The 15,004-nt window shown below is 37.2% G+C and overlaps 1 protein-coding gene across 1 annotated transcript in view; it reads left to right on the forward strand.

The window, feature by feature from the left end:
* The window catches only part of ISPD (isoprenoid synthase domain containing), a 368,609-nt gene extending 358,275 nt beyond the window's left edge, over window positions 1–10,334 (forward strand). The window contains exon 10 of the mRNA XM_018047357.1: window positions 9,628–10,334. Within this exon, the coding sequence (XP_017902846.1) occupies window positions 9,628–9,732 (105 nt within the window). The 3' untranslated portion in view covers window positions 9,733–10,334. The remainder of the gene's footprint in view (window positions 1–9,627) is intronic.

Raw genomic sequence — 15,004 nt, forward strand, 5'->3', positions numbered from 1 at the left:
CAACTAAAAAACGAAAAAAAAAGATACAGTACGTACAAAAAAACCCTCCAAGTACAGGGTTGTATTGATAAGACTAATTACTCTAGAGTAAATTGAGAATTATATTTTTATTTTTATTTTTTTACATTATTTTTATGTTTTATTTTAAATATAGTTATTTTTGCTTACCGGATTTTTTTTTTTAATTTTTAGTTTTACTTTATTTTGCTTTACAATACTGTATTGGTTTTGCCATCCATTGACATGAATCAGCCACGGGTGTACATTAGTTCCCAATCCTAAACCCCCCTTCCCACCTCCCACCCCATATCATCTCTCTGGATCATCCCCATGCACCAGCCCCAAGCATCCTGTATCCTGTATAGAACATACACTGGCGATTCATTTCTTACATGATAGTATATGTGTTTCAATGCCATTCTCCCAAATCATCCCACCCTCTCCCTCTCCCACAGAGTCCAAAGAGAATTATATTTTTAAAAGATAAAAGTAATCAGAACTTTCATGAATCTTTCATCTAAACACAGTGTATAATAGCCAGGACATGGAAACAACCTAGATGTCCATCAGCAGATGAATGGATAAGAAAGCTGTGGTACATATACACAATGGAGTATTACTCAGCCATTAAAAAGAATACATGTGAATCAGTTCTAATGAGGTGGATGAAACTGGAGCCGATTATACAGAGTGAAGTAAGCCAGAAAGAAAAACACCAATACAGTATACTAACACATATATATGGAACTTAGAAAGATGGTAATGATGACCCTATATGCAAGATAGCAAAAGAGACACAGATGTGTAGAGCGGACTTTTGGACTCTGTGGGAGAGGGAGAGGGTGGGATGATTTGGGAGAATGGCACTGAAACACGTATACTATATCATGTAAGAAACGAATCACCAGTCTATGTTCGATACAGGATACGGGATGCTGGTGCATGGGGATGATCCAGAGAGATGATATGGGGTGGGAGGTGGGAGGGGGGGTTCAGGATGGGGAACTCATGTACATCCGTGGCTGATTCATGTCAATGGATGACAAAACCAATATAGTATTGTAAAGCAAAATAAAGTAAAAATAAAAATTAAAAAAAATAAAACTAAAAAAAAAATAAACACAATGTATTTCTTCAGAGAAATGTCTGTTCAGAGCCTGTATCCATTTTTTAACTGGGTTGTTTGTTTTCTTTTCTATTAAGTTGTATAAGGTCTTAAAAATATAAATATTATGGATTATATATCAATTATACTTCACTATAAAATAAAAACGTTTTTAAAATAACATATTTTATCCTAATTCTGAAGGTACAAAGTGATAACGAAATAGTTAAATATGACAAGTTTCTAGTTACAACCCATGGTGAATTCTAATGCTAAATAATTCAGTTTGAGGATATAAAAAATTTAAAATAGCAATTTTATGTTGATATTTTATTTGATATTTTTCCTGATATTTAAAAAAATCCAGCTGTAAGAAACTCTTTCAAGATGTCAGTGAGAAATTGCTAACCTGCTGAATAAAATTAAGTACATACATTTCGGTTGTTACTTTTAGCTTGACTTCCATTATATCTTTCCTAACCTCTAAATCAGCAGAAAGCTAAAACTTTGTGAATTATTGCTATGATTCTTTTGGTGATCTTTTATTGAAAATTGCAATATTCAAACAAAAACATTTTCTTTATACAGATTTTGAGTATTTTGGTGGGGGTAAAAATGTAGACAGTATTATGAATTGTCAGTTTTATATAGCAAATCAAATTTAGTTCCTTGAATTTAGATAGTCTTGAAAGTAAGTTTTACAAAGCTTACTTTTCTTACTAGAATAAAATGTGTTTATTCTGAAAATTTTGAAAATAAAGCGAAATATAAAGATGAAATAAAAATAGCCATAAATCTGTCAGCCAAGAATAACTCTTGTTTACATTTTGATATCTTTCTGTCCAGTAATCAAAGAAACCTGGCTACTTTATGACCAGTTTCTAGTTTATAGTATAGCTTTAACCAAGAAAAAAAGTGAATGTTGCATTTTCCAGCTAGAAGTTATATTATTATTTTACAAGATGATAGTGTTTGCAATTATTATATTTTTTCCAAAATGTGACATTGTTGTTAAGTGAATAACGTGATAAAGTAAAAGAAGTAATTCCTGTTATGACAATAATTTAGATTTAAGCAGAAATGTTGCGATGCTATGGACTATAGCCTGCCAGACTCTGCTGTCCATGGGATTCTCCAGGCAAGAACACTGCAGTGGGTGACCATTTCCTCCTCTAGCGGACCTTCCTGACCCAGGAATGGAGCCTGCATCTCTTACTCTCCTGCCCTGGCAGGTGGATTCTTCACCTCTAGTGCTACTTGGAAAATACCGTAGACTTTAACATATCTTTTTATATATCCTCCCATTTTTCGTTTAATTAAAAAAAATTAATGCTTTTGTTTTTTATGTGTTATATAAACATTAATGTGCCATGTTCACAGTTTATTCTCTCTGACTGCCGAGTATAAATCAAGGTAAACCTGAAGCCTAGAAATGAATGTTGCTAATGTTACGCATAGAGGTTCCCTGATGAGTCAGTGGTAAAGAATCTGCATTCAATGCTGGAAATGTGAGTTCAGTCCCTGGTTCCAGAAGATCCATGCCCTGGGGAAGGAAATGGCAACCTATTCTTGCCTGGGAAATCTCATGGACAGAAGAGCTTGGCAGGCTAGAAGTCCATGGGGGTCACAAAAGTGTCAGATACAATTCAGCAACTGAACAACGAAAGTTATACATCGTAAATAAACTGCTGATTAATTTGGGTACTTTTTTCTTAGTTTTTTGTTGGGTGCACACTTTTCTTACCATACCTACATAAATTCTAGCTTATCACACTGATATGCCACTCTAAGAATCAGTCATTTCTTGTCGCAAAATATTTCTTCTCCATCTTGGAACTCTACAACATTTTCTTCCTCTTTCTCTCATCATTTTATTCTGTCTCCCTGAGGAACCACTCCTGCCTTCTGTGATCCTACCATGCTCTGAATCCCCTCATTTCTCTTATGCCCAGCTATAGCCATGTTACCTACAGTCTAGTCTCTTGAGAGTCCCTTGGACAGCAAGGAGATCAAAGCAGTCAATCCTAAAGGATATCAGCCCTGAATATTCATTGGAAGGACTGATGATGAAGCTGAAGCTCAAAAACTTTGGCCACCTGATGTGAAGAGCTGACTCATTTGAAAAGACCCTGATGCTAGGAAAGATTGGGGGCAGGAGGAGAAGGGGACGACAGAGGATGAGATGGCTGGATGGCATCACCGACTCTATGGACGGGTTTGGGTAGACTCTAGGAGTTGGTGATGGATAGGGAGGCCTGGCATGCTGCAGTTCATGGGGTCTCAAAGAGTCGGACATGACTGAGCGACTGAACTCTTTTTTTTTTTTTTCGCTGCTTCGTGTTCTGCTTCTTTACTTGTCAAGTAATATTTTACTGCCTGTCATACATTAGTTATAATACATTATAAAAGTAGTTCTGGCTTATTTTAGCTTCTTGCAAAGAATAAAATTTGCTCTGGAGAGCACTTGTGTTATTGGGAAATCAACTTGCTATTCTGGAGGTTGTTAAAGCTTTGTTCGGGCAGCTCTTGTTCAGTTTTGTCCTTATTCCTGGGCTGTAGGCATGGCCAGTCAGATATCTCGGCTGAAGGTCATGAATGTTCACCAAGGTCTCCATGTTCCAGCCTAAATCACATCTAATCTCCTTCTAAGTACAGAGCAGCTTCTGAAATCTCTGCTCCTCCCTCCAGTTTGCCAGCAATTATTCTCTTTTAGTCCCCGTGGAGTCTCTTCCTATGCAAGCACCGAGTAGGAACTGGCCAAACAAGTGGAATTTTCAGCAGAATTTTAGGAATTCTTTGCAACTCTCCCCTTACCAGGATATTTTTTGCCCAATAGGAGCCACTTGGGCAATTTTAAATTGTAACCTCTGTTTTTAACATCCAGAGAGACATCATTCTCTTGGGCTCTATTTCTCCTCTTCATAAGTTTTGAAAAATTCTCTTAACAAGACATCTGGGGTGAATGTTAGCCAATGGTCTCTGCTTTCAAGGATGGTAGACATGTGTTGGTTACTGTCCTAGATCTGTAAACAACATTTTTAACTAGAGTTTTTCAGGTTTAATGGTTGTGTATGGTGAATTAGTGAATAGGTGATATCAACTACACTGTTGTGGCTCCATAAAAATATTTCTAGCAGCTGTTATAATAGAATATTTGTTAGATGTCAGTTATGTACATGTCTTACTTGGTTTAGTCCTTACCAAAAAGAGTCTGTAAAGTATATCAAGAGGGACTTTCCTGGCAGTCCAGTGGTTAAGACTTCATCTTCCAATGCAGAGAGTATGGGTTTGATCCCTGCTTGGGGAGCTAAGATCTCACATACCTAGTGGCCAAAAATCCAAAACATAAAACAGAAGGAATATTGTAACAGATTCAATAAAGACTTTAAAAAAATGGTCCACATCAAAAAAGTATTCCAAAAAAAATCAGGAATACATATCATCAGCATGACTTTTCAGCGTTCATGTTGACCTTGCTCATGCAGTTTTAACATTACACATTTTATCCTGTAATATTTGGAACACAGACAGGAATGAATGCCTATACCATATATGTAAATATGGATGAATGATAATAAAATGCCTACCTGTAATGCCCCTCACATCTTTTGTCTCCATCAAGAGTTAAAATACTGCTTTGCAAATCCATTTTCAGCAGGAAATGCATGTTAAAGATTTATTTGCATTTTTTTTACTTATGTTATCAGTACTTCTATAGATAAATGGAGTTTTGAGATGAGTTTGAAATCCATAAATTATTTGTATATCTAATCTGTGTACCTACTAGAATTTTCTAAGTATGTGTCTGTCTCACCATCTTCTGTAAATTAGCTCTTAAAATTCCATGCTTTTCAAAGATGAAATGATTGAGCTCAGGCAGAGAGGGAAAACAAATATTTAGTGAAATACCATAGGTTATTTTCACTGAATTCTAATCTTTGCAATTGCAAATGATGCCTATAAACAATTGTGAATCTTTAAAAGAACATTCTTACTTAAATTCATTATTAGTTAGATATGTAAGTTATGCAGCAATCAAAATGAGCATGGAAGATTTATTCCAAGATAGAGAAATGTGATTTTTCTAGCCCTAGAATCTTAAACTCCTTGGAAGAAAAGTTATAACCAACCTAGATAGCATATTCAAAAGCAGAGACATTACTTTGCCGACTAAAGTCTGTCTAGTCAAGGCTATGGTTTTTCCAGTGGTCATGTATGGATGTGAGAGTTGGACTGTGAAGAAGGCTGAGCGCTGAAGAATTGATGCTTTTGAACTGTGGTGTTGGAGAAGACTCTTGAGAGTCCCTTGGACTACAAGGAGATCCAACCAGTCCATTCTGAAGGAAATCAGCCCTGGGATTTCTTTGGAAGGAATGATGCTAAAGCTGAAGCTCCAGTACTTTGGCCACCTCATGTGAAGAGTTGACTCATTGGAAAAGACTCTGATGCTGGGAGGGGTTAGGGGCAGGAGGAGAAGGGGCCGACAGAGGATGAGATGGCTGGATGGCATCACTGACTCGATGGACGTGAGTCTGAGTGAACTCCGGGAGTTGGTGATGGACAGGGAGGCCTGGCGTGCTGCGATTCATGGGGTTGCAATGAGTCAGACACGACTGAGCAACTGAACTGAACTGAACAGAATCTTAAACAGGCTTTTTTTCTGCCTTCATTTCTTTGTTACTATGCTGCTTTCATTATAAGTGTAAACTGGTTTCAAAGAGACTATGCAGATCCCCTTTTCGTGTTTATTTTTGAATGGAAAATCTTAATTATCATCATCTGTTGTATATCTCAATTTAATGAGACTTAGAAATAAATGTGTATCATACCCTGCAACATTGTAATTAATTGATCATTAAGAGTGACAAATATGTGTCTATAGTTGTTTTCTAGTTTTTTCAGTTTTAGAATACTTATTTCTATATTATGAATGGTGTGTCACGAATGATATCTACTCCTATCTGTGAATCACATTTTAAGCTCAAACATATCTGGCTTTTAAATGATTTGTTCGTGTGATTTCATATTCTTGAAACTGATACAGAATTTGAAATCCATTATTGAAATGTCATTAAAACTCACTCACAAGAGGCGAAGTAGCCACTGTTCAGCCCCAGTTCACCTTCCCCATCTCCACCTCTTAGAACACAATCAGGGAAACTGATGAAAAGAGTAGCTGAAGCATAGATAATCTCTTAACTATCTTCATCAAAGATGAGAAACCTAAGCCTGGGCTAGTGTAGGCATGGTGGTAGTGGGAAGGCTTCGATAAGATAGCATTCTTCTTTGCACAGTTGCCAGACTTCTGGGTAAATATGTAAATAGGAGTAAACAAAGTAATCAAATACTTGTCATTGTTAATAAATGAATCAAAGAGAAAGGGTGAATATATGTCCATCAGAGTCAGAGCTCCCTTTGCTTTGAATTTGGTACAGTTTAAGAAGTGCTACAGTGTGTAAGGCATTGAACTAGATTTTTCATCTTCAAAGATAAAATATTCTTTGTGTCAAGAAACAGCTCTTGTTATATGGCATCCTGGAAGGGAGAGGAGTTTGGGGAGAATGGATACATATTTATGTATGGCTGAGTCCTTTTGCTGTTCACCTGAAACTATCACATTGTTAATTGGCTATACCCCAATACAAAGTAAAAGGTCTTTTAAAAATGTGAAAGAAAGAAACTGATCATCTGGTGGAATAGATGGTCAGCTAGAAAGACTATTAGAATTAAGTAAATATTCACCTCACTCAAATTGAATTGGAGAACAGCAGTCAAAGAGATTTTAAGAGTCACTGATGCCTGAGTTGAACCTCAGAGTTAGTTGGGTCAACTAGGCTAGGATGCAAGTGGGACAGCTTTTCTGACAAAGGGATTAGTTAGTGCAAAGGGATGAAAGCTTGAGAAATGGCTTGTATGGGCAATCTTAAACAGTTCTACATAGCTTGGAAAACCGAGTGATTTTAAGGGAATAGTAAGAAGAGGCTTGGAAGGATGAAAGACCTGCCAGCTCATAACTGATCCTGAAGTTTAAAGATAGCCTTCAAAGGATTTTAGGCAGAATTATGATGTGATCAGATTTTTATTATTTATAATCAGTATTTTCATTGCTATGGAGGAAATAGGATAGAAGAGGACAGACTTTAGAGAGACTGCAAGATTGTTTCAGTAATTTGGGGCCCAAGGTATTATGCTGAGAGTGGCAGTTTGAGTGGAATATATGGATAAAGAGGTAGAAGCGGGGGGTGCTAGCAATATATTGAATGTTGGGATAAGGCATTATGGAAATGCCAAAGTGTGGAAACTGGTCACTAGATCGCTCCATTTGGATATAGCTCAAGTCATAACCCTAGGACCTTAAGGTATTAACTCTGTTTCCACTTTCATTTTCCTTTCATATTATTATCCCTTCATACATTCAGGAAGCCTAAATAATTTTTTTTTAAAAACCCAGAATTTCATAGAATATGAATTTCAAAGGAAGAATATGATTTCAAAGGCAAAAACCACATTGTAGCAACGTGTGAGGTAACTCATTTCACAAATCTGCCTGATAATTTACTTAAGAAACAAGAAGATTTTTTTTCCCCTCCACACCAGTTCTCACAGTTTATAACAGTTTGTTGTTGAAGAACACTAAGAACAAGATGAAGAATTGCATCATCAGAGAAATGCTCACACTTCAGTGAAGAGCCAAAGTTGGTCAGATATTGGATTCAGGGAAAGTAACCTTTTGTTTCATAGTATTAGCATTTGAAATTGTGTCAGTGCTTTTCTTGGTACTTTCAGCAGATATTTTTTCTATAGCAAAAGTGCTTATAAAAGCATTTCTCCTTTATCTGGGGCACCAAGTCCCTGCCAGTGGCTGCAGTCTGATTTCTAGCAGTGCTGAGCCCTTAGAACAGCAAGCCAGTGCAGAGTGACTCCATAAACTCATGCTAGCAGAGCGTCTGTGACTGGAGGTTGCCAGCGACTGAGTTCTGGTCTGGTTTCTGGTAGGGCCTTCTCTGGAGGCCCAGGGTGAAGTCCCATAATGCCTGGGTGTCTGCAGGTACCAGGAGATGTCTGTAAGGCCACCCCTTTTGTCCCCCTCTCACCCCTCCTCCTCCTCCTCCTTTCAGGCTGGCTTGCTTTCCTCCCTTTGAAATGTTTGAAGACCTGAGATATTTTCATTTGCTCTGTTAGTACTTGGATCTGAAGTTCTGTCTCTATAGGCGATTTTCTGAGAGACTGTATTCCTGTATTTAAGGGAGTGTCTGATGAAGACTACCAAGTATATATGTGTGTTTCAACTCTGTGTTCTTTGTTGTGATTTTTGATGGCCACTTTGCTTTGTCTGGCCACCATTTGGTTTAAACCTGCTGCCATTTTGTTAGAACTTGATTTTCTTTCCCTGTGCCTTGAGACCAGGATTCTTAGGAACACTTATCTAGACCATCTCTAACTCCTGAGAGGAAAAAAATGGGAAAAAGCCTTTAAAATTTTTATTTATCCCAACTGTTTTTTATAAACTAGTAAATACCTGATATTAATGTTTATTTGTTGACCTAATATAGACATGTCTTAGAGTAATTGACTTCCCTGGTGGCTCAGCCGGTAAAGCATCTGCCTACAATGTGGGAGACCTGGGTTCAATCCCTGCATTGGGAAGATCTCCTGGAGAAGGGAATGGCAACCCACTCCAGTATTCTTGCCTGGAAAATCCCATGGACGGAGGAGCCTGGGAGGCTACAGTCCATGGAATGGTAGAGTCAGACATGACTGAGCGACTTCACTCAGAGGCTGAATTTGTGGTTGCCAGGGGCTAAATCTGTGATTGGTGTTTGCCAGGGGCTGAGTCTGTGAATGGTGGTTGCTAGGAGCTGAGAAGTGGAGGAAATAGGGGAGAAGTTGGTCAGAGGATAGGAACTTCCAGTTAGGAGATGAGTAAGTTCAGAGAATTTAATGGACAGCCTCGTGGCTGAATAGTTAACAGTACTGTATTGTATACTTCAAGATTGCTGAGAGAGTAGATCTGAAATGTTTATGTATGCATGCTCAGTCCCTCAGTTGTGTCCAACTTTCTGCTACCCCATGGACTGTAGCCCACCAGGCTCCTCTGTCCATAAGCTTTTCCAGACAAGAATACTGGAGTGGGTTGCCATTCCCTACTCCAGGGGATCTTCCTGACCTACAGATGGAACCCCTGTCCCCTGTACTAGCAGATGAATTTTTTTTACCACCGAGCCACCTGGAAAGCCCATAAATGTTATTACCCACCTTCAAGTGATAGATGTGATGACAAGCCTTACTTGAGTAATAATTTTGCTATATATATATATGCACACACATATGTATATGTATATCACATCCTCACATTATATAGCTTAAATTTATACAGTATTATACTTACATTTATATCTCTATAAAGTTGGGGGGAAGTTTCCTTAAAAAATACCCTTTTAAAAAGAAAAGTAGCTCCTTGTTAAATGTAATGTGTTGATATCTTTTATTTCTAGAACAAATATTGTTTTATTTTCTTTCAGGAGGAACAGAAGCTACGAGAAAGTTTAAGGCAAGGTGCCACCATTATTGCTGCCTTAATCAAAGAAAGAAATTCTGGACTCATTGGTCAACTACTGGTAGCATAAAGAACATGGAGGAAATTACCTGCTGTGTTCTTAGAAACATTCCCCTAAGTATTTCTTTTGTGCTTTCCTCCGAATTGTATATGGTAGAATGTTGAAGTTGTCTCTGATAATTTGTAGGATGTGATGCTTAGGTGAACTTAAAAACATTTTTATGCGTGCCAAATATAAATTTCCTAAATTGGAAAAGAACAAACAAGTGGAAAATAATGGCCTTCACATGAAGAATCTTCTCACAAAGGCATGCAAGGGTAAAATAGAAATAATGAGTAGTCAGCTAATTCTCCAAGGAATGAAAGTTTAGAAAATGTCAACTATTATCTCTATGTTAATTAGTGAATCATGTATAATGAGACTAATAATTAAGATTAATGATTATTTTTAATTCTAACAGTATCCTTTCTGTGTGGGTTATTTGAATTGCATTCTGATTTTTCATACCTTGACAAAAAAGAGATAGCAGTGAACTATGATCTGAGTATCTTCACGAATAGCCTCACATTACCTTAGATTCCTAAAGGAGATAGACTCTCCTTCTGCTTTTGTAATGTTTTAAAATTGTATGTTTTCCTTGGTTTATGAAATATAGTTTTGACTTACATTAATTTAAAAGGCTTCTGATTTTTCTGAATAACTTTAAAAGAAGACTGGGAAGTGTCATGAAATTAATACTGGTCCATCTCAAGTTAGTCTTCTAAAAGGTGTACCAACTACTGGTAGTTGTTCAGTTTGGTTCAGTTCAGTCACTCAGTCGTGTCCGACTCTTTGCAACCCCATGAACCACAGCATCACCAATTCCCGGAGTCCACCCAAACCCATGTCCATTGTGTCAGTGATGCCATCCAACCATCTCATCATCTGTCGTCCCCTTCTCCTCCTGCCCTCAATCTTTCCCAGCATCAGGGTCTTTTCAAATGAGTCAGCTCTCTGCATCAGGTGGCCCAAAGAATTGGAGTTTCAGCTTTAACATCAGGCCCTCCAATGAACACTCAGGACTGATCTCCTTTAGGATGAACTGGTTGGATCTCCTTGCAGTCCAAGGGACTCTCAAGAGACTTCTCCAGCACCACAGTTCAAAAGCATCAATTCTTCAGTGCTAAGCCTTCTTTATAGTCCAACTCTCACATCCATACATGACTACTGGAAAGACCATAGACTTGACTAGATGGACCTTTGTTGGCAAAGTGATATCTCTGCTTTTTAATATGCTGTCTAGGTTGGTCATAACTTTTCTTCCGAGGAGTAAGTGTCTTTTAATTTCATGGCTGCAATCACCATCTGCAGTGATTTTGGAGCCCCAAAAAATAAAGTCTTGACACTGTTTCCCCATCTATTTGCCATGAAGTGATGGGACCAGAGGCCATGATCTTAGTTTTCTGAATGTTGAGCTTTAAGCCAATTTTTTCAATCTCCACTTTCACTTTCATCAAGAGGCTCTTTAGTTCTTCTTCACTTTCTGCCATACGGGTGGTGTCATCTGCATATCTGAGGTTATTGATATTTCTCCTGGCAATCTTGATTCCAGCTTGTGCTTCTTCCAGCCCAGCATTTCTCATGATGTACTCTGCATAGAAGTTAAATAAGCAGGGTGACAATATACAGCCTTGACGTACTCCTTTTCCTATTTGGAACCAGTCTGTTGTTCCATGTCCAGTTCTAACTGTTGCTTCCTGACCTGTATACAGGTTTCTCAAGAGGCAGATAAGGTGGTCTGGTATTCCCATCTCTCTCAGAATTTTCCACAGTTTATTGTGATCCACACAGTCAAAGGCTCGTTGATTGTACATCAAATAATTTTAATAACTGCTGCCTTTTTAAGTTCTTATTCTTTCAAATTTCCACTGGTATATACATCTTAGATACTGATGATTTTCCCTTTACCTTATATTTTATAATTCTGTGAATTCAATCATTAGAGATGCTTTTTGTTCTATATATATACTTTATAAAAACACATTAGATAGGGTTATGCCAGAGCTTAACCTGCCACGTGGGAACTATGAAAGTTGCATAAAATGTTTTCAGTTACAGATAGTCTGTGAATTATCTGCCTATTGCAATCTCTTCTTAACATGTTTGGTAATTTTCCCTTCATTCCCCAAGTATCTATAGTAATTGGAGAGTTTATATTTTATATTTAAATAATAGTAGACTATAAAGGACATGAAATAATTGTTGCAGTGTATTCTCCTAGGTGAAGTGTGTTGGTTTGAATGAATGTAGACTTGAATCTAAATTCCTGGGCTCACCATTTTCTCTCTCTCTCTGTCTCTTGGGATGTTAAGAAATATAAATAAATCATTTAATTTAAAATCTCAAGGATGAAAATATATGGGCATTGTGTGGATATTAGTTAGAACTCTCTTTGTTAAGGTGGGTTGGCTGTATTGTAAAAGGTCATAGGTGTGCCTGTTGATGTCTTCAGGTGAGTGTTTTAAGAATTTGAAAGTGCTCATAAAGGCAAAAGGGGAAAAATTATCAAGATTTTAAAGAAAAGATTCATGTCTTAAGGTGCATGGTGGGAAACTGGGCATTTCTCTAGCACAAACAGTATCAGTTTATCTATTGAGTGCTGGCTGCGTTACCTTAGATTTCAATGGAATAATGGACTATTCAGTTGAAAGGCATACTGTTTGTTACAAGGTGAATTCTTCTCTGGTATAAAATTATACCAGATGACCACTTACCTGGGAACAGTTAGTATGCCTTTACCCTAGGCAGTTATAAACATTTAGTGTTGTGAGTTTTAGATAAAATATTAAGTTTGGTCTGAAATCCCCATCATCATTATGGCATTTAATTTTTTTCTTTATAATTTGCAAACTGATTCACAGCTTTGGAAATAATTTAAAGAAATCTCCTCACATCCTTTACTGAAAACTGAGGCTCAGAGATCTTCACTGACTTCTCCAAAAACACGTGTCTGCTTAGTAGCAAAAAACAGGGCTTAAACTTGGGTACTAAGAATGAGTTTTAAGCTCATTTCCTATATACCAATGATTGAGGGCAAAGGACATCCAGCAGCAAGGCTGTGGGAAATGAACCAGAGGCTCTGGGCGAGTATTGGAGGAATGGATGCAAAGGGACATGTCAGTCCAGTGGCCACAGAAAGTCCTGAGGCTTTTGGCTTTCCAACATACAGAAATCATAGCTAAGGATAAAGGGAACAAGAGGAATATTCCCCAAGAGAGAAAGGTAAATCAGCTGTGTTAAAAGATCCAGAGGCAACTTTACAGGTATATTTTCATCTTCATTTCTGGAAACATACATTCATGAAAACTGTCCATTTCACATTATTTTCCAAAGTTCCTTTAAAAATAATGGTAAAGTATGCCTGAGGATTGCTGAAATTGCTTTCTACTTGGAAAAATTTGTGGAAAGACGGTTTTCTTTTTAAATGTATGCCACTTAATTACATGCCATTTAAAGTTAGCCTTTTTAGGAAGTTAACACAGTGTGATCAGTGGTTTGATTGACCTTCATTGGTAAGAGGTTGTTTGTTTGTTTGTTTTCAAGAAAGTGCTCAGCCTGAGAGACGACTTGTTGTAAATACTCATCTGCAGATTAAAGTCAGATCCCTGTTCTACCCAAAGCCATTCTTACTGTGGCCACTTTAAGCATTTTGCATTGGTTTGCCATGAAAAGGCTCTGTATTAAACAGTTGACCCTTGCACAGTGCAAGTTTGAATTGCATTGGACCACTTATATGTGAGTTTTTTCAGTAGTACGTGCTACAGTACTACACAATGGTTGAATGTTCAGATTGGAAGGAACCATGGATACAAAGGGCCAACTATAAATTATACACAGATTTTCAACTACTGGGGAGGTCAGTGCCTCTAGCCCCTGCATCTTCAAGGGTCATCTGTAATTATAACTATCAAATTTTACTTTATAAATGTGCGTGCAGTATTTATTTTATAAAAATAAATTTGCAATATTACATTTAAGTATGTAAATTTTACTTCCTTTTAATGTTGAAACTAATTATATCAAAGAAACATAAACTATCATATTTTAACAAAATGTTAAAGCCATTTAATATAAAGATTTGAAATTATTTTAAAAGTTTAATTAAAAATAAACAGAATAACTGATAAATACATATTGTTTTAGTATTTATTAATATAGTTTCAAATTAGTGGGCTAGAAGTGGCTGTATAGGTGGTGTTTGGCACTGTAACATTTATATATGTTCTCATGTATTTTTAGTTTCACAATTATGAAAGTGTATATATCTTTTAAAGTGAAAAGTAGGAAACTACTATTAAATACTTTAAATGTTCTCTTTATAAAACAAAATAGAGGTAATTGATAACTAAATTATTGATATGTTTAAATCTAATGACAGTTTTCATTGATATTTAGCGTATATGTATTTATTTTTCAAACTGACACAGCCTCAACTGAATAACTAAATACAGTATTCTCAAACTGTAACAGTATGATGTTTTACATTGCATACAAGTAGAATTGGAGATTCATCTATATTCTGTAAAATATATTAAAAATTTACAAAACCAGAAGTCATAATTAGCTTTTTTCTTCTGTCCCTTCTCTTTAGCAGGTTTCCCAGCAGTTCCTTTGGCAGCTAAGGATATAAAAGCTGTATTTAGGCACAGTGGAAAAATATTGTGTCCTCTTGATGTCTGCATGGGTGTGGTGGGTTGAATTGCTGTTTAGAAATACTCCTTCCTTCCGCTTAGCTTCCACAGGAGGAATTTATGTCCACTTCTTGACTGTGGGATTCATCACAAAACCTCCTTTGGCCAACAGAGCAACTCAGAAGTGGCAGGGCACTGCTGAGATAAGACTTTAGAGACCTTTCATGTTGCTGCTTGCTTTTTCCCACTTCTGACACCACCATGAGATGCACATCCTCAGCCTGGCCTGCTGCCTCCAAAAGAAAACAAGAGCCTGGATCACCTGACTTCCAGCTAGGCATCAAATGGATGAAAAGGCCCGCCTGAGACTGGCAGGGCCTCCAGCAGACAGGTGAACTCAAAAAACCTCTATGGGCTTTTTTCTTTTTGTTTTGCTATTACTGAGTTTTGAATCTTTTTATTGAGCACCATAAGCAAGGAAAGGGAATCTGTGGTAGTGTGTGGTACAGTTAATCTCAAACGCCTAGAATCTATCTGGAGACACACATTTTGCTAAAGGAGATAGTTTATAAGGAGACCTGTTGGTTAGGGCAATGATCCCAAAGTCTTAGAAGGTTCTCTGGATGCCTCCTTCCCTGTTAGTTGTTACTAAAGGAGAAAAGTAGACCTGA

Source organism: Capra hircus, chromosome 4 (genome assembly GCF_001704415.2).
Source record: "Capra hircus breed San Clemente chromosome 4, ASM170441v1, whole genome shotgun sequence".
Lineage (NCBI taxonomy): Eukaryota > Metazoa > Chordata > Mammalia > Artiodactyla > Bovidae > Capra > Capra hircus.